This window comes from Balaenoptera acutorostrata, chromosome 8 (assembly GCF_949987535.1).
Source record: "Balaenoptera acutorostrata chromosome 8, mBalAcu1.1, whole genome shotgun sequence".
In the NCBI taxonomy this organism is placed as follows: domain Eukaryota; kingdom Metazoa; phylum Chordata; class Mammalia; order Artiodactyla; family Balaenopteridae; genus Balaenoptera; species Balaenoptera acutorostrata.
Window position 1 is genome coordinate 113,106,109 of NC_080071.1, and position 20,388 is coordinate 113,126,496.

The 20,388-nt window shown below is 41.0% G+C and overlaps 1 protein-coding gene across 1 annotated transcript; it reads right to left on the minus strand.

Moving 5' to 3' along the window:
- Positions 1-4,055: 4,055 nt before the first annotated feature.
- LOC103013688 (nudC domain-containing protein 1-like) lies at positions 4,056-6,397 on the minus strand. The gene is given in 6 exon segments (XM_028168986.2): positions 4,056-4,511; positions 4,640-4,717; positions 4,719-4,842; positions 4,844-5,672; positions 5,981-6,151; positions 6,280-6,397. Coding segments are annotated over 6 exon segments (1,776 nt in total).
- Between the last annotated feature and the right edge of the window lie 13,991 nt (positions 6,398-20,388).

Sequence of the window (20,388 nt, forward strand, 5' to 3'; positions counted from 1 at the left end):
AAGATATTTTTTGATTGCCCTTTTGATTTCTTCCTTGCTCCATTCAGGAGCATGTTTCTTAATCTTCACATATTTGTGAATTTTTCAATTTTCCTCTTGTTATTGATTTCTAGTTTTAAACCACTGTGGTCACAAAAGATGCTTGCTAAAATTTCAGTGTACTTAAATTTGTTAACACTTGTTTTATGGCCTAACATATGACCGATCCTGGAGAATATTCTGTGTGTGCTTGAGAAGAGTATGTATTCTTCTGCTTTTGGATGAAATGTTCTGTATATGTCTGTTATGTTCATCTTTGACATGTAGTTTAAGTCCAGTTTGCTTACTGACTTTCTGTTTGAATGATCTCTCCATTGTCAAAAGGGGGATATTGAAGTCCCCTGCAGCTATTGTGTTGATATCTATTCAATTGGATGTTGGGCACATTAATATTTATAATTGTTATATCCTTCTTGATGAATTGATCACCTAATCATTATATAATGATCTTCTTTGCCTCTTTTTACAGTTTTTCACTTAAAGTCTATTTTGTCTGATGTAAATATAGCTACCCTGCTCTCTTTTGGTTCCCATCTGCATGGAATAGCTTTTTTCCCATCCATTCACTTTCAGTCTATGTGAATCTTTAAAACTGAAGTGAGTCTCTTTTCAGCAGCATTTATGTGGGTCTTATCATTATTATAATTTTAAAATCCATTCAGCCACTCTATGTCTTTTGACTGGAGAATTTAGTTTACTTAACATTTAAAGTAATTTTTGATATGTATGGACTTACTATTGCTATTTTGTTAATTGTTTTCTGGCTTTTTTTGTAGCTCCTTTGTTCCTTTTTTGCTCTCTTCTTTCATGATTTGATGATTTTCTGTAATTGTATGCTTTGCTTCCTTTCTTCTTATCTTTTTTTATATCTACTGTAGGTTTTCACTTTGTGGTTATCATAACAACTTCACATGCATACAAAGGCTCTCCATATGCTTACTCTTCCTCCCACATTTTATGTTTTTGATGTTACAAATTGCATCTCTTTAAATTATATATCCATTAACAAATTATTGTAGCTGTAGTTATTTTTAATGCTTTTTTCTCTTATCCTTTATACTAGAGTTATAAGTGATTTATACATCATCATTGCAATATTAGAATATTCTGAATTTACATATATATTTACCTCTACCAGTGAGCTTTATGCTTTTGTATATTTTCATGTTACTAATTAGCATCCTTTTGTTTCAGCTTGAAGAACTCCCTTAAACATTTCTTATAAGGCCAATCTAGTAGTGGTAATGGACTCCTTCAGCTTGTGTTTGTCTGGGAAGTCTTTATCTCCTCTTTAATTCTGAAGGATAAGTTGGCTAGAATATTCTTGGTTGGCAGTTTTTTTCTTTCAGCATCTTAAATATGTCATCCCACTCTCTTCTGGTCTACAAGGTTTCTGCTGAAAAATCCAATGATAGTCTTATGGAGGTTCTTCAGCTCCCTGATGCAGGCTAACTGGAAGCCTGACCTTCAGGCAGCAGCTGGGGAAGTCAGGACGTTAGCTATGCAGTCTAGCCCCTATCAGGGAGAAACCAAGAGCTGGGTGTTTTTGCTTAGTCTGTGCCGAGCCAGAGGGGAAAGTCACTGGTAGTGCTTGTGCACCTATATAGAACGGCCTGTTGTTTTTTTCGTTTTGTTTTGTTTTGTTTTTTTGTTTTTTGTTTTTTCTGCTGCATTGGGTGTTTATTGCTGTGTGCAGACTTTCTCTAGCTGCAGTGAGCGGTTGCTACTCTTTGTTGTGGTGCACTTCTGTGGAGGGCAAGTCAGGAGCCTCTCATCTAGCCTTCTCGGTGATGTCCTCCATGTGACATTCTTAAGGGGCCTTTGGGCTGCTCACACCTTCCTCTTGTTTGAGCATCTCCACTTGAATCTTGCCACACACATTTAGTTTTAAATTGGCATTGAGGAGAAACATCTGGAATCAAATCTAGCCACATAGACCCAAATCACCCCAAGAGCTAAGGGAATCTAAAATATACAACAGGTACTGCTTTCATAAAAGATTAAGAAAAAACCTTAACAGGTAAATAACTATACCTTCAAACCAAAAAATAGCAGGTAATCATGCTTTAGTTAAATGATCAACTACTACATCATCTCTAAGTGTCTGTACTATTCCAGAATGACCTGGACCCTAATCAAGATGACGAGTCCTTTAAAAAAATATGACTTTGGTGGGTGCATTTAAAAATTGCTTTAATGAGAGAGCAGTTATCACTTCCTGGGCCAGGAAACATTTCTGGTATATACCCCAAAAGAATGCAAATAGTTAAGCCTAATACAGAATGATAAACTCCATGAGCCTATGTAGGCAAAGAACCTTACAAGTAATTTATTTGGTGAGCAGTGTGGAGAATGTGATCAGGTGCTTTAAGAAACATCAATTATGAAACTTCTATAAATATGATGGAGAGAAAAAGAAGCCTGGCCTTGACCATCAGCATTAGTCTGAGCTGCACTAAACCCAATCTGAAAAAAAAATCCCAGAAGTTCAACCAAGAATGCATTGAAGTATTTCAACCATCAAATTAAGGACATAACTATGAGACCTTTTCTTTTGGGTGCTAATTCAGGACTATTAACCCTATTTTCTTGGACAGTGTTGAGAAACCACTCAATCTTGGATGTACTTGTGTAAACCTGAATTTTCAACTCAGATCTTTTTCTTTCCTGACACTTATTTTAGATGGATTACTTAAGCATACCTGCATGAAACTATTTCTTAATTCAAGTCCTGCTGAATAGCAGTGTCCCATGAGATTAACTCAGTGGGCGTTCCAAAACAAAACAAAACATAAAACCAAAAGCTGATTCCATGGTTGAATAAATTGGGAAACATGCTTACATGTTCCTGCTTTCACTGCAGGATCACGTGAAAGATTTAATATCCTATGTAAATAATGACTTCCTAGAAAGGTTGGGGTCCAATTTGCAGTCTTCTTCAAACTTATTTGATCACTGATCCCCCCCATAAACTCTTGCTTTTTTTTTTTTTTTAATAAATTTATTTATTTATTTTTGGCTGCTTTGGGTCTTTGTTGCTGCGCACGGGCTTTCTCTAATTGTGGCGAGCGGAGTCTACTCTTCGTTGTGGTGCACGGACTTTTCGTTGCGGTGGCTTCTCTTGTTGCAGAGCACAGGCTCTTGGTGCACGGGCTTTAGTAGTTGTGGTGCGTGGGCTCAGTAGTTGTGGCTCACGGGCCCTAGAGCGCAGGCTCAGTAGTTGTGGCGCATGGGCTTAGTTGCTCCGCGACATGTGGGATCTTCCCGGACCAGGGCTCGAACCTGTGTCCCCTGCATTGGCAGGCTGATTCTTAACCACTAACCACCCAACCCTTGCTTTTTTGGCTAAACATTTATCCGTGCCTGTAGAGATGTTTCTGTTCCACGGAATATGGTTTAGAAATTGCTGCTGTTGAAGATAGCAAATGACTGACAAGAGGTCAGGAATCTTTATGCATTTTTGTGTCGTTTGAGTTTTTGGTAGAAGAAATGTTTCCCCTCCTGTGACAATGAAGGGGCTGAATACATGGCGTGTTTTCCTAGCACAGGTGGCCAATTTGAGGTGCTCTGGCAAACAACGTGGTGTCCCTAATAAGTACAGAGTATTTTTACCTTCCGCTTAGAGTAAAACCTCATACAGCATGAAATGGATAAGCAGTTCAAAACTAATGTCTCCTATACTTTTTTTTTACATGATAAATATTTTTATTTTTAAACAGTGAATTGTACATCTTTCATATAAAAGATGAGATTCTAGCCTCTGTTTTTAAAAAATTATACTTGCTAATACTATCTTTACATTTTTTACAGAAGCTAATTTTCTCTAAATTTGCAGCTTCATTCCATAGCTTTTATAGACTCATAATCTCGAATATATTTCCAGTATCCTTTAAAAAATAAATTCATACAAGATAATTTTAACACAATAAAACTTAACAGGTTACAGCACAACTGCCTAGCCTTCCAGCTACCACTGAATACTTTTCCAGTACAGAGAAGCCAACATGTTGGAGTAATTAATTCTCTGTATTTACCTTTACTAAAAAGAGGCTTTTGGTAGTGAGAACAAATAATCTCTCATTTGTTGCTTGAAAGCCTAAAATAGGATCATTGGTTTCTAGGCTTGCTACTTGCTGCTTAGCAACCTGCCCTACTTGCCTGCTTTCCTTCTGATTGTAAAGTACAGTGGACATGGGAGTGGGCTGACGATAGTTGAAAACTCGTTGAAGGCACTCGCAAAGGGCTGCATAAGAATAATTTGGAGCACAGGCAAAAAAATTTTTGTCTCTCTTTGATGCTTGGACGTAGCCTAAAGCATTGAAAATTGCAATATGCTCCCACATATCGTCTTGGTTGCTGGAGTGTGGTTGCCAGAGTAGGGCATCAACATCATGGCGCAAACAGAAGCAGGGCCTTTCTTTAGGATCCACTATGACAGAGAAAAGGTACTGGTTGCTTCCAAGATTCACCCACTTATATGGCAATCCTTTCTTCTCCCCATGTTCAGATGAACCAGCTCTCCTATCCAATCTCTCCTTGGTGGTACCTGTTTTTCCTTGGATTTCAAGCTAGTTGATTGCCCTGTAACCTCAGATCTCACATGAGTAGTATTTAATGTACTGCCATCAAATCTGCATAAACTGGAGCTCTCTTCACAGAAAATATCACATTCTTCTAACTAACTCTTGAGCATTACAAGGAGGTTTATCTTTATCTGGATTTGGATTCAGTTCATCAGAGATCAAATGCATCAAACGTTCAGCTATTGCAGCACATTGAGCTGAGTCTCTTATAAATTCCCCATTTATCACTGACCACTAGTTCTGGCATGTCAAGTCCTTCATTCTTCTTAATCAAGGAAATCTCCAAGCTATTATTCTCTTTAATTATCCATATACTGCTTTCATGATCCGTAGATGAATAGAGATTTCCTTCCAGAAACCTCTGACCCTTCAGCACAACGTTGACATGATCAGGCAAAAACTGTATTTGAATGTCTTCCTTAGTACAGTCTTCTGGAAGTGGTATTGTTACTGTCAAATCATCTTCAGTCTGTTGCCAGTAATACAGAGGTTCTTTGATTTTCTCTGACATGTCTTCATCCTTACTTTCTTCAAGATCTTGACCAACTTGAACAAATGTAAAGGACTTGTAGGAGACAATCATTAGACCGTTCCCATCGGGCACAAAAGCGACATGATGGGGCACTGACTTTCCACGGAGAATATTATGCTTAGTAATTTCATATTTTTTATTATCTTTATTTTTCTTATTAATAGTGACCCACTCCAAGGAAACATAGAAACCACTTCCTTCCATATCCAATTCCTCTTTCTCTGTTCGAAGAAGCAGCGCAGTTATCGAATGTTCTTCAGCTTTCAGCAACGAGATACTGTGAATTATGATAAAAAGACTCCCAAGCTCTTCATTAAACATAATTTCCCATTTTTCAGAAGCACTATTTCCACGTTCACCTGTTCCAATGAGATACAGTCTTCCAGTTCCATCTGACAAGGTAACCCAAGTAGAAGATGTGAAATGGATGGATGCGCAAAGGCAATTATCATGTGCTGTCAAATCTGTAGGAAGTCGAAACACCTCTCGTGGTTTTCCTAAGGCAGTGTCCAGCATCACTGGTTTTTGTTGTTGTTTGTTTGTTTATTTATTTATTTATTTATTTATTTATTTATTTATTTTTGGCTGTGTTGGGTCTTCGTTTCTGTGCGAGGGCTTTCTCTAGTTGCAGCAAGCGGGGGCCACTCTTCATCGCGGTGCGTGGGCCTCTCACTGTCGCGGCCTCTCTTGTTGCGGAGCACAGGCTCCAGATGCACAGGCTCAGTAGTTGTGGCTCACAAGCTTAGTTGCTCTGTGGCATGTGGGATCTTCCCGGACCAGGGCTCGAACCCGTGTCCCCTGCATGGGCAGGCAGATTCTTAACCACTGCGCCACGAGGGAAGCCCAAGCATCACTGTTAAATTCATAATTCTTCCAACGTAGTAGACACTGTCTTGATACCATGAATCACAATGTAGGTAATTATACATTCCAAAAGCATGCATGTGTTCCAGTGTATACTGATCATCTCGAAGTTTTACTTCTGCCATAGACAAGGCTAGGAGCTGCCACTGTTCCCACTAGGCAGACCAGAAAACTCCTAATTCATAGGCAGAGTACACAGAAAAGTCTTGTCTCAGAGGTGAGGAATAATCAGACATAGACTGAGCATTGCTCCAGACAAGCCTGCGTCAAGCTCCAGCTGGTAACAGGGCAGCGGCTCAAGGGAGAGCTTATAGCCCTCGAAGCAGGGATCCAACAGAGGTCTCTTCACCCGCAGCGAGCAATTAGCGGCCACCTCCATCGCCTTCCAGGGTCCTAACATGAGAATTAATAAAGTTCGTGTTGAAAGGTACGCGCTTCACGCGTGTGACCGTGGCTGGGAGGCAGCGTGGTTCCCATCCCTGTCTCCTGTACTTTTAAAATTAGATTCAAAAAAAGAAATTAGATTCAGAAAAACCTGAAGAACCATTGCAATTACTGCCAAAATGTTTCAGAAGGCATTAGGTTAATGCCTCCTCTCCTAGGAGAGGAGTGGAAAAGAAGATAGATGCTCATCACCAGGGATAGGACTCTATTTGTTACGAGGATTTGTAGGGGCGGCACTTTGTTATTGGGTATTTGTTTAGAAATTGGAATTATATTTGTTGAATTTTAATCATAAGCAGGGAAATACATCTTCCTGAATGTAAGAAAATACATTAGCTAATTTGGGCCATAAATGGAAAAATTGCCCTTAGCATGTAATCATAGGAATACTAACTTTATGATACATTGTTTTTCTTTGATAAAGTTTTGGTTTAAAACCTGTTGGATTGGGCTTCCCTGGTGGCGCAGTGGTTGAGAATCTGCCTGCCAATGCAGGGGACACGGGTTCGAGTCCTGGTCTGGGAAGATCCCACATGCCACGGAGCAACTGGGCCCGTGAGCCACAATTACTGAGCCTGCACGTCTGGAGCCTGTGCTCCGCAACAAGAGAGGCCGCGACAGTGAGAGGCCCGCGCACCGCGATGAAGAGTGGCCCCCGCTTGCCACAACTAGAGAAAGCCCTCGCACAGAAACGAAGACCCAACACAGCCATAAATAAAATAAATAAATAAAACAATTTGAAAAAAAAAAAAAAAAACCTGTTGGATTTAGCAAGGGATGAAGGTCAAGACATGGTCATTTTTGCAGATAAGACACACACACACACACACACATGCACACAGGTTCATTAAACTTTGACCTACATTTCATTCAGCAGTAATGTTTGCTATTAGAAATAATTCTACTTGCATCTTAATTTTGCTTACTCAATGAGTATGTTAAGTGTTTCATAAAGTCTACCTTTAAAAACATCATAAATACACTAAACAGCAGTTCTTTAGTTGAAAGTGCTAATTTAATTAAACAAATACTTGTGTGGATTCCTACTATTTGCAAAGCTTCATTGAACACATTATGAATAAGATAATCTTTAATCTCAAGGAACTTACGATGTTTTGAGGGGACATGATAAGAAAAGTATCAAAAAAAAAAAACCAACAAAAATAAACAGGTTATAGAAGTTGCCATTATATAGGGTTGAAAGGAGGCCCATCAAGGGATGAGGAAAGGCTTTACACAGAAAGTGGCACTTGAGATGGACTTTGAAGGTTGAAGTCAGATTTTGAGAGCTAGGTTGGTAGGCAGGAGATAACAAATGGCTGCATAGAATTGGAATAATTTGTGAATGAGGAAAAGCAAGTCATCCAGTTTGGCAGGATTGGTTTAGATGGAATAAGTATTAGAGAGTAATGGGAAATAGAGTTAGGAAAGCGGCCTGTAAAGTATTTGTATCAGTCAGCTTAGGCAAAGCAGTAGTAACAAAGGACTCCAAATCACAGCAATGCAATAAGCTTATTTTTCACTTATATCAGGTTTCCATTATGGGTTGCCTGTAGCTCTGCTCCTTGCATCTTTGTTCTGGGCCCCGGCTGAAGAAGCAGCCCCCACGTGGAGGGTATCAGTTCTCGCTGAGGGAAAAGAGAATATTGCAGAACTCTGCAGTAGTTCTCCCAGTGCCTGCTTGAAAGAGGCATGTGTTACTTCTCACATTCATTGGCCAAAGCACCTCATATGGCCAAACCTGCCATCACTAGGGTAGGGATATATAATCCACTTACAGGAAGGGACAGGAAGTAGATATTTTGAACAATTTACCAAAAGGCTTGAAAGCCAAGGATGGGTCATTTGCAATTAATTCTTTAAATGGTTAGGAGGTGTGGCAAGTTTCTGGATAAGAGTGTATGGTTTGGTAAAAAAAAAAAAAAAAAAGATGGTTTTTACACTGCATGTGTATGTGTGTGTGTGTGTGTGTGTGTGTGTGAACACATAAGAATTCTCTGGGGTACTTGCTTGTTATAAATGTAGGCTCCAGGATTCTAGAAGGTTGGATTCAGGGACCCAGGAATCTGCATTTTAAGCAAGCAGTCTGGGAATAGTATGTAGATGGTCCACAGACCTCCTTGTAAGAAACCCTGGATTGAGGAATGAGTGGGGAGTGGCCAAGTGCAGATAAGGTGGGGCAGTGAGTGAGGGGATGGCAGGTTGTTGGTGGGTGCGAGGCCGCCGTGCCCTGGGGGCACATGGTATGTGGCCAGTACAGAGGCAGACAGACACACTGAAAGAGGAGAGCAGGTAGAACTAGAACTACCCAAGAGGAAACAGCCAAGAAAGAGTAGTGAATGGAGCAAATCTCTTTAGGAGGTGAGATTTCAAGGGATCTTGCTCTTCACTGAGAAGTAGGAGGCAAGCCTATCTGATGCAAGAAAGAGTTGAGAGCTAGAGGAGAGCAGAGGTAATAATCAGCAAGTCGCAGGAGATGCCCTGTTTTTAGAGCAGCTATTGAAGAAAACTGTTGACTAAAACCCACCATGTAAATTTGTTTTTGCATTGGGCCAGCAGGGGGCGCTATGGTAGCACATATGCTCATAATTGGGCTCAGCTTCCTAGGCCCAGCAATGCCAGCTCTTACTGAATAGGATTCTTAACCGGACCTACAGTGCAGTATTTTAGGAGCTTCATTTATTACTTTTATAGCTGTGAACCTTCATAAAAAGAACTTTTAAGGTTTCTCTTTAATTATTAAGGCATCTAGTGTTTGGGGGTTTTTTGGGGTTTTTTTATTTGAGCTGCCAATTCCTATAGTCAAAAAGAAATTAATTCTGTAGAGTTTAAGGGAATTATTACCCATTTATTGACTTCACTTGAGGCATAGAGTGGAGATTAGAAGAGGAGAAAAGACAAAGGAAAAAGGAAAGTGCATTCGTAGCATCACTCCTAGAAGGGGAATTTCTGGATCACAGGATATGGGCTTTGTACTTTTTGTTAGATGCTATCTGATTGCCTTCCAGGGACTGTGGCAATTTATTTTTTCACCAACAATGCAAGAATCTTATTAATATCTGTGAAAACCCACTGTATGCGTAAGCTTTTTAGTATTTGCCACTCTGACAGAGGAACTATGGGTAGTTTTAACTTGCATTTTTCTCCTGTGGGAGGAGAGACACTTTTTCACATCTAAATCTTATTTTTACATTTTTTTAATGCACTGTGTTTTCATGTCCTTTCCCCAGTATATTACTGGCCTTCCACTTATTGATTTGTAGAAGCTATTTATGAGGTCAATCAAAAGATTTAGTTGACAATAGAATAAATAAATTGTGCTATTCTGTAGATGAATGATGAATGGCTTTCAAAGCATTCCCCGCCCCTATCTGCTCACTTGATTCAGTAATCACATAACTTGTTGACCCGTGTCTAAAACTACTGTGGGTTTTTTTTGGTTTTTTAAATTTTTGGCCGCGCCGTGTAGCCAGGCCCTCGGCAGTGAAAGCACGGAGTACTAACCACTGGACCGCCAGGGAGTTCCCTAAAACTACTGTTTTAAAGCACCTTTGGGTAGTCTGTAGAATTGTTTTCCTAAAAAGTGCCCCATTTATTTCATTTTATAGTTCATTTCAATATGGAGAAAAGCCAAGAGTTAAATGATGACGAATCAGGTGAAAGTGGTGGTTAGCACATTTTTACTGGTCGAAAATTACCAAATGGCAGGTGGTGTTCTCAGATCCCAGTGCTTCAAATGGAGCATTTTCAGGGAATGTCCTGGACGTGCTGGGCTGGTGATGACTGTCAAGATCAATAGGTGCAAGTGAGGATAATCATGAAAACCCGACCTTTGATATCCCACCACTGTCAGGTAACCAGATTCCTTAGTAATTAGATGACGTTTGTTTGGTAGCAGCTTGAGATATAATTCATATACCACCCAATTCACCCATTTGAAGTACGCAATTCAATGGTTTTTAGTGTATTCACAGAGTTGTGCAACCATCACCACAGTCAATTTCAGAATTTTTCATCCACCCCTTTGCTGTTACTTCCCACTCCCCCAACCTCCCCAGCCCTAAGCAATCACTAATCTACTTTCTATCTCTACATGTTTGCCTATTCAGGACATTTCATATAAATGGAATCATATAATATGTGGTAGTTTGTGACTGTCTTCTTTCACTTAATACAATGTTTTCAAGATTGATCCATGTTCCAGTGTGTATCTGTACTTCTTTCCTTTCTATGGCCAAATGACATTCCATCGTATAGATACACTACATTGTGTTTATCCATTCAGCAGTTGATGGACATTTGGGTTGTTTCCGCCTTTTGGTTATTATGGATAATACTACTATGAATATTTGCGTGTAAGTTTTTGTGTGGACATATGTTTTCATTTCTCTTGGGTATAGAGTTGGAAGTAGAATGGTTGGGTCAAATGGTAACTTGAGGACTGTTTTCTAGAGTGGCTGTACCATTTTACATTTTGACCAGCAATGTACAAGAGTTCCAATTTCTCCACATTCTCAATACCACTTGTTTTTCTTTCTTTTTATTTTCCATTATAGCCATACTGGTAGGTTGAACTGGTATCTCATTGTGTGTTTTTTTTTTTGTTTGCTTGTTTGTTTTGTTTTTAGGATCTATGTTTTAATTTTTTTTAATTGTGGCAAAATATGCATAACATAAAATTTACCATTGGAACCATTTTCAGTGTACAGTTCATGGGCATAAAGTATATTCAATTACTGTGCATTATTGTGGCTTTGATTTGCATTTCCCTGATGACTGATGATATTGAGCATCTTTCCCTGTGCTTGTTGGCCATTTGTATATCTTCTTTAGAGAAATGTCTATGCAAGTTCTTTACTCATTTTTTAATTGTGTTATTTGTGTTGTTGAAGTGTAACTATTCTTTATATAGTCTGGATAATGGATCTTTATCAGATAAGTGGTTGGCAAATATTGTCTCCCATTCGGTGGGTTTTCTTTTCACTTTTTGGGTAGTTTTCTCTGATGCAGAGGTTTTAAATTTTGATGAAGTTCAGTTTATCTATTTTTTCTTTATTTGCTTGTGTTTCTGGTATCATATCTAGGAATCCACTGCCAAATATAAGAACATGAAGATTTACCCATGTGTTCTTCTAAGAGTTCTATAGTTTGGCTCTTACATTCAGGTCTTTGTTCCATTTTGAGTTAATTTTTTTGGTATAGTATGAGGTAAGGGCACATTGTTTTTTAAAATTCCATGTTATATGTTAAAGAAATAAGGCAATTCCTATGAAAAACAATTTGGCAATATCTATTACAAATGCATATCCCTCCCAGTTCTACTTCTAGGACTTTATCCTACAGAAACACCCTAAGGATGTATGTATAAGGTTATTCATTGACCCTTTTTTAAAAAATGCAAAGCACTGTGAATAACCCAAATGTCCACCAATTGAGACTTAAATAAATTGTGGAACAAATGGAATACTGCAAGGCCATGAAAAAGAATGAAGGAAGCTCTTTATGAGCCAATGTGGAAGGCTCTCCAAAAAATATTATTCATTGAGAAAAAACAAGGTTTAGAACAGAATATTTTGTGTGTGTGAAAAATTGGAATAAATATCTATGTTCATATTCCTAACATACATAGAAAGAAACTCTGTAATTTTCATAAAAATCAAGAACAGTAGATTCCTGCAGTGAAGGTGGACATTGGATGCATAGGCAAGTGAGGGAGACTTATTCCTGCCCACGTTTGATTTACTGTTGTTAAAAGGTGGAAATGTAGTGCTAAAAGATTGGATAAATATATGTTAAAATTTAAAAAACACCTTCTGAAAAAAAGGGGATGGGGTGAGAAAGCCACATTGTCATGAGTATTACACATAGTTTCCCCCAGTTGAAACACAAGTATTTTCTACCTGGTTTTCTCGTGACTACCAATGTACTAAATACAGTCAAACCATTGCTGAATGAGGTTGAAGTTGTGGTCTGTGGCAGTGAAACAGAGCAGCAAACTGGTCCCCAGGATGCTGAACTAATGACCTTGACCTCATTCACACAGTAATGAGCCAACATCACACGGAAGGTTTACACATCAAGGATTCCAAAGGGAAAAGCTGTTTTAGAACTTCTGTCACTGAAAGAACACAAACGTGTATGAATACACAGCACCATTGTTTTCCAAGTAAGGACCTTACACTAAACTCCGTTCTCTAGGCAGTGGGTGGTGGGTGCCCTTGAAAAGCATAACCCTCCCTACCACATTCATATCTGTCCTTTAGCCTGGAGAAATCAAACAGAGATGAAAACCTCACCATTGGTGTTCCACCCAGGTTGACTCTAATGACAATTTTGGAGAGCTTGCTCTTGTCTTTAAACATTTCTAAAATTGTGTCTTGGCGTTTTTTTCTCAACTCGTTGAAAAACATTTGAGGTCGTATTCTGTTTTTGCTGAAAAAGTGCTCTCCTCTTCGATGTGAAATTCTCCATTGAACATACATTTCCCCTTTCTAACTCTGTGGTTAGTACTGCAACAGGGGCAAAACTGGTCTCAGACACACGAACCTGAGGCAGGAAACCCCAAAACACACAATGGTGCCTATGTGCCTTTTAACTCTTTTGATGTGTAGTAGACCAGACGACCTGTGCTCTCATGTGATTGTGAGGGATTCTGAAAACTGGATTGGCATTCCGGGAATAAATGTCATACATGCAAAAGTTGGAGGCGCACAGTGTGAAGAAGGTGTGAGCCAAATTCCTTCTGTTTTTATTCTCCTTTGAGTATGAACCAAAAATATCAACTTCTTAAGTGGGAAACCATGAAGAATCACAGTCCTCAGAGAAGTGGCTGGGGAAGAGGGGGCATATCAGTATAATAAAATCAAACTTGAGAAAGCAAAATATCTTTATTATAATAAATATAATAAAATACCACGCAGTCCTTTTCTAACTCTGGATAAAGATACATTTTCAAAGAGACAAACTCCAGAATAAATCTGAGTCATCGGAGAAGCCCTCGACAAATGCATGGCTTCTTTAAAAGACCTAGGATGAGTGAGCCCAGTTGTAACCAGCAGCTGAGAGGAAAGCTGTCTAGCTAAGCAGGAAGATACCCACATTTTCATGATGGAAGCTCTGGAGACTCTCCATCCCCGCTCAGGTGGCAGTGAGGTGAAAGGACTAGTAGAATTTGAAGTCTTGGATTGCTGCTGCCCAGAATCCCTTTCTGCCTCTAATGGTGCAGGAGCTGTGAAGGAAAAGGGAGCCTCTGTGAGCCAGCTGGCAGTTGGAAGCTCCATTCTGAAAATCAGGAGTGAGCTCTGGATGGAAATGAGGCATGTAACCCCACCGTGTTGCTCCCATCTTGTGGTTGATGCAAGACACCGTAGGCATCCTTTCTACTTCAAGTGGAAGTAGAATCAGACTTTCTACTTTATTGTTTAAAAAAGGGCCATACACTTTCACATTGAGGTCAATTTTACCAACTGCATTTTACCCTCTGTGTTTGAAAACTTGGAGGTAATTGAAAATATTTCTTCACCCCCCATCTCCATAAATCACTAAAATGTAGCCAGTTTTTTCTTGGTGGAGTTAAGCTTTTCTTTTCATTTTTACAGAGGACTTAAAAGGAAGATGGAAGGACTCTTGTTTAACCTTCTACTCGTTGCTGGCTTTCTCTTATCTTTACTGAGTAAGCCACCAGCCTCTTTTTAAGAATCTCCAGGGATATGAGCTCACCTCTGACAAAGAGAAGTCCAATTCATTGTTGGATAGCTCTCTGGTTTAATGCGTTTCCTTGCATTTCACTGATATTTGCTTCCTTGGTGTTGCCCCACTGAACAAGGCCAATTCCTTTTTCTCATGATGGCCCTTCAGATAAGAAAGATGGTTCTCATCTTATGAACACCCTGTGAGCTATTTGCAGTCTGGGCAAGTGGTGCCTTTCCCTGGGATTGTGGTCCCATCTGCCATACTGGTCTTCAAGCTGTCAATCTCACCTGCAATTAGCCTTGTACCTTGTTGCTAGATTTATCCAAAAGCAGCTCTACCTTTATCAATCACTTGTTGAAAAATCAGCACAAGGTCCCTGTTTTATTAAAACCAATTTCAAGCCAAGGTTTTTTTCCCAACCAGCCTCATGGGTCTATTAAGCCTCGTGTCTCTATTTCCCAACAAAGCCATTCTGCTCTGGTGAGGCCAACATGAGCAATGGTTCCCCAATCTACTTTGCCCATCTATGCTTCTGACCTGAGGCTTCCTGGTGGTTCGTTATCCAGCAAGCTTTAAGTTGGCTTCTCCCAAATTGTAATTCTGTATGGATTTAAGGTTTTACCTTTTCCGTAAAGCCTATCCTAGACAATGCTGGTTTACAACGATGTGACATGTATTTTGAATTCTTTCTCATAGGTGAGCATCTCAGGTCAGGTCCCCTAGGAAACAAACGCTGAAATGAGATTTGTGTACAGAAGGTTTACAGGAGATATTCTTAGACATAACATCTGGGAGGAAATAAGGAAAGCAAGATTGGATAGAGGGAAACTTTGAACTGCGATACAGTTTTAACAGAGGCTTTAGCCAAATCATGGGGCACCCTGGAGCTGGGGTGGGCCTTCAGAGTCATCCCCCACTGAGGCACGGGCCAGCCTTTTTATTCTGTCCACACCAGTCACTGAATGTGGGCTGCCCCAGGAAGAAGCATAAACCAAGCAGGCAGCTTCATTCTACCGAGAACAATTTCTGGGAAGGGACTCTCCTGAGTCCTGAAGAAGCAACACCCCCTGGAGCTGGGAAGTGAGTGCCCCAGCCCTGAGGCAGAATCTAGGTGGCAATCCATAACATCGCGGCAATGTACAATTAATAACAACCTAGCTTACACTCACCTAGATGCACGTGAGTTTAAGGTGATTGCAAAGTACCACCTGGTAAGAACCACTGTTCTAGCTTTTTGGGGGCGGCTCTATGGGTCAAGGATTGGGATGTTCTTTATGACTTAACATAGTGCCTATGGAGAGGGGACAGGCGGATATGGGTCATAATAGCTAAAGAGGGTTAAAAATGGAAATGCCATTAATATTGTATGCAGTTTGGATGTAGGTTTTGCCTTAAAAATTAGGAAATTCCTACAATTTGATTGTAAGAAAAAAAAGTCTGAATATAATCCAATTGATTCCAGGCTTTGGAGAGTTGATTCGTTTAATTTTATTGGTAGTATTACTGTGTATTGTATATTTATTGGCATGCTATATACAGAAAAATACACGGATCCTAAGGGCACAGCTTGACAAACTTTAGTGAATACACTTCTCTATCCAGTACCCGAATCAAGAAGGACAAGTTTACCATTGCCCAGAAGTCCCCATCCCCTGAGAAGGATAACCTCTATCCTGACCTAATCATGGTTAGTAAACTTGCTCTTGATGTTGTTATAAATGAATTGCACAGTGTGTAATCCTCTGTGGCTGGCTTCTTTTTCTCTATGTTATGTCTGTGAAAGTCATCCATGTTATTATGTGTAGTTGGGATCCATTCATTCTCACTACTGTATAGTATTCCATTATAGATATACTACAGTTCACCTGTTACCAACCAGGGTTTTTTTGTTGTTTTTTTTTTAATCCTTTCATGTGCCTCTTGGCCATCTGTATTTTTTTTTTTTTTTTTTTGGCTGCATTGGGTCTTCCTTGCTGCGCGCGGGCGTTCTCTAGTCGTGGCGAGCAGGGGCTACTCTTCGTTGTGGTGCACTTACTTCTCATTGCAGAGGCTTCTCTTGTCATGGAGCATGGGCTCTAGGTGCATGGGCTTCAGTGGTTATGGTGCATGGGCTCAGTAGTTGTGGCTCGCGGGTTCTAGAGCGCAGGCTCAGTAGTTGTGGCACACGGGCTTCGTTGCTCCGCGGCATGTGGGATCTTCCCAGACCACGGATAAAACCCAGGTCCCCTGCATTGGCAGGTGGATTCTTAACCACTGCACTACTAGGGAAGCCCCCCAACCAGGGTTCTTGGACTCTTTAATTAATAGAAATGGATAAAAGAGACCAAACAAGAAATTCAGGCAAGGCTTTATTGCGACTGGTGCTGCAGCAGCAGGGAGCACAAACAAGTAACAGTCTCCCTTGCTCACTCCCTGAGTGGGGTGGTGCAAACTAGTTCCTTATGTGGGGTGAGGGTAGAGGTGTGTCCAGGGGTCGGGCTGAAGGGGTGGCTTAGGGGGTCTGCCCACCCCTTTGGTGGTGCTATGTGCAGGGATCATGCAAAGTTCCCTGCCTTTGCTCCTGGCTCCTCAGAAGTGGCAGGTGGATTTGGTCTTTTTGTATCTCGTTGTTCATAATTTGCCCCAACTGGGCATGAGCGCAGTTATTTTGGTCCCTTATAGTTTCTTTGTATTCTGTTGCTTGAGGAGATGTTTGTCCAGGGGCAAGCACTGCAGCAAAGGGTCCCAGGTCCCAGCCTGTCTCACATCTGTTCTACAATACCTAAACATTTGGTTGTTTCCAGTTTGGCGCTATCATAAATAGTGAGGCTATGCACATTCTTGTACCTGTGTTTCAGTGAAGAAGTATATGCACGTCTGTTTGCTCTTTACCTAAGACTAGAACTGCTGAACTCTACGTATACGTATGATTAGTTTTCAGAGATATTGCCAAACAGTTTTCCAAAGTGGTTGTACCAATTTACAACCGACCAGCACTGCATGACGGTTCTAATTGCTTCACATGCTTGCCACCCTGTGCTTTTATCTGTCTCTTTCACTTTAGCTATTCTGGTGGGTGATCGTGGTTTTAATTTGAATTTTCCTTATGACTAGAGCATTCTTTTAATGTTTGTTGGGCATTGCTCCCAAAGACCGCTAAAGTCTTCTGCCCATTTTTCTATTGGGTTGTCTGGGCAAAGGATTCTTTGTGGTGTGACATCACGAATATATATTTATTAACATGTAAAGATGCCCATGATAGAGTAAGAGGAAAACAAAGATTATAATGGTTACAATGCATCTAGTTTACTATAACCATATTTTTATTTATAATTATATAAACTTGAAGGTTGGGGACTTCCCTGGTGGCACAGTGGTTGAGAGTCTGCCTGCCGGTGCAGGGGACATGGGTTTGAGCCCTGGTCTGGGGGGATCCCACATGCCGCGGAACGGCTGGGCCCGTGAGCCGCAACTACTGAGCCTGCGCGTCGTCTGGAGCCTGTGCTCCGCAACGAGAGAGGCCGCGGCAGTGAGAGGCCCGCGCACCGCGATGAGGAGTGGACCCCGCTCGCCGCAGCTGGAGAAGGCCCTCGCACAGAAACGAAGACCCAACACAACCAAAAATAAATAAATAAATAAATAAATAAATAAATAAAATTAAAAAAAAAAAAACCAAAAAACTTGAAGGTTAATACACTAAATTATGAACCATAGCTCTCTCTGGTTGGGAAGATTATAGATAATTTTAACTGTCTACTTTATAGCTACCCTTATTTGTTATTGTCTAAATTTGTTTTAATAACAAGCATGGATCACTTTTATAGTCTGGAAAAACAACAAAGCTGTTTTCATTGGGAAGCAAACAAACCCGAAGAGGAAACAAAAGCTTGTCAGCATGTGCTGGTTTGGCTCAGCCATCAGCTTCTTTCCATCTGGGACATTGAGAGGCACTGAGGAAAAGTGTCCTCTCTGAGCATGCTTTGAAAGTTTGCGTTAGAAGAAGAGAGTGTGAAAATGAAGGATTGTTTTCCTCCTCTAACAGCTATGTGCTCCCTGGACCCCGCTGAGCCCAGGAGATGATCCTGCCATAAAGACTGGCTAATTACTTAAACTGCCTTTCTTTGTGGGAGCAAACCTCCCCAGCGACAGAGACTAAACTTATTTGGTCTGATTGCTGGAGCCCCTGCTGTTAGCTGGGATGAGGAAAGCACATTATTACACTGTTTAAGGGTAATGTCTTTGTTTACATTTTGCAAGGCAAACAGGGTTACTTCCAGTCTTTCAACCCGGAGGTCTACAAAAACCAGGTCGGGGAAACAGGGGACTCAGCCTCCCTCCTTCCATACCTCCCTCGCCAGTTTCGTTCTGTTTGGTCCTACTAACCCATAAACCAAAAACGTTAGCGTCAAACCAACCTACCCGCTAACATACAGCTTTAAAAATTTTTTGAAATAATTTCAAATTTATAAAAAAGTTGCGAGTATAGTACAAAGAACATTTTTTTCCCTGAACCACTTGAGGGTAAGTTGCCCACATGATTCTCCATCACTCCAGATATTTTAGTGACTACAAAGAAAGGTATCCTCCTCCATAACCGCAATACAATCATTAAGATTGGGAAATTAACATTGACATATTACCACCATCCAGATTCAGGTGTTTTCAATTGTTCCAATAATGTCCTTTATAGCCAAAAGCTGTGGTTAGAGGCGTACATATTGCATTTATCACCGGGTTTTTGATGATTATATTGAGAACCTGCACCTCTTTAAGATCCGAGGAGCTATTGGCCGGACCACCCTCCTCCCCCTCCCCCACCCGCCCCGCCCCACGGGGGGAGGGAGGCCACAGGCAGAGCGGTGGGTGCTTGCTCTGGAGGGGTGCAGACGCAAGAAGAGGGCTGTGTCGCTGTCCCAGCAAACAAGGTCAGGCTCTGGACGGGAAGCAGGGTGGAGACAGGGATGAGGGCCAGAGAATCCTCTTGGGGCAGGCACAGCACCCAGAGAATGTCAACTTAGCCCCACATAAAACTCCCCATCTCCACCTTTTTCTCTTCTCCATATACAGTAATCCTCCCTTATCCATGGGAGATACGTTCCAAGGCCCCCAGTGGATTCCTGAAACCCCGGAGAGGGGTGAACCCTACATATGCTATGTTTTTCCTGTACTAACGGGCAGGTAGCGTTTACGCCCTGTAGACGGCTGGACAAAGGGGTGATTCTCATCCGCTAGGACATAGCAGGACTGCAAGAGATTTCATCACGCTACTCAGAACAGCTCACAATTTAAAACTTCTGTTTCTGGAATTTTCTATGTAACTGAAACTGCAGAAAGCAAAAACGCAGATGAGGAGGGACCTCCGTTGTCTCTCCTTCCCCTGACTGTTGCCAAGTCTGGCTCCCTGTGCACTGATGCCGAATAAAAATACGGAGACAGAGAATTGGAAGATAAGAAATAGAGAAGCTTTTTATCTTCTTTGCCAGGCAAAGGGAAGACACTAGGCTAATGCCTCAAGAACTGTGCCCCCCTCCTTGGGGAATCAAAGAAGATTTTATACGTGGGGCTTGCAGTCTGGGGTATATGATAAGGATCAAAAGTAGTGAAGGTCTTGCATTTCTTTTCTTCTGCAAATTCATGGCCAAAGCTGGCATCAGGTGGCTCTGCAACCGCATTTGGTGTCCCTGAAGTTATCGGCCCATGACCTTCTTTCTGGAATGAAGAGTGCTACAAGGGAGTGTAGGGGGAGAAGAAATGCCAGGTGCAAAGGGTAATTTGTATGGAGTCAGAGAGTAATCAGCTTTGGGAAGGACACGTCTAGCTACAAGTGCTTGTTAGTAGTAACAGCTAAAGAATAAGGTAGTAACAGCTAAAGAATAACCAAGGTTGCTTAACTCTTTCAGGCCTGTTTATGTTGTTTCCCCAGCCTGTTCATTGTTTCCTTATTTTTCCTGGTTATCATGAAAAAAACCCCTCATTTCTATTTTTGTTGGCAACATGACCCTTTTACTTTGTTCACCCCCCTCTTTTTAAAAAAATTTTATTTGTTTATTTATTTTTGGCTGCATTGGGTCTTTGTCGCGGTGAGCAGGGGCTACTCTTCTTTGCAGTGCACAGGCTTCTCGTTGCGGTGGCTTCTCTTGTTGCGGAGCACGGGCTCTAGGCACGTAGGCTTCAGTAGTTGTGTCACACAGGCTCAGTAGTTGTGGCTTGTCGGCTCCAGAATGTAAGCTCAGTAGTTGTGGCTCACGGGCTTAG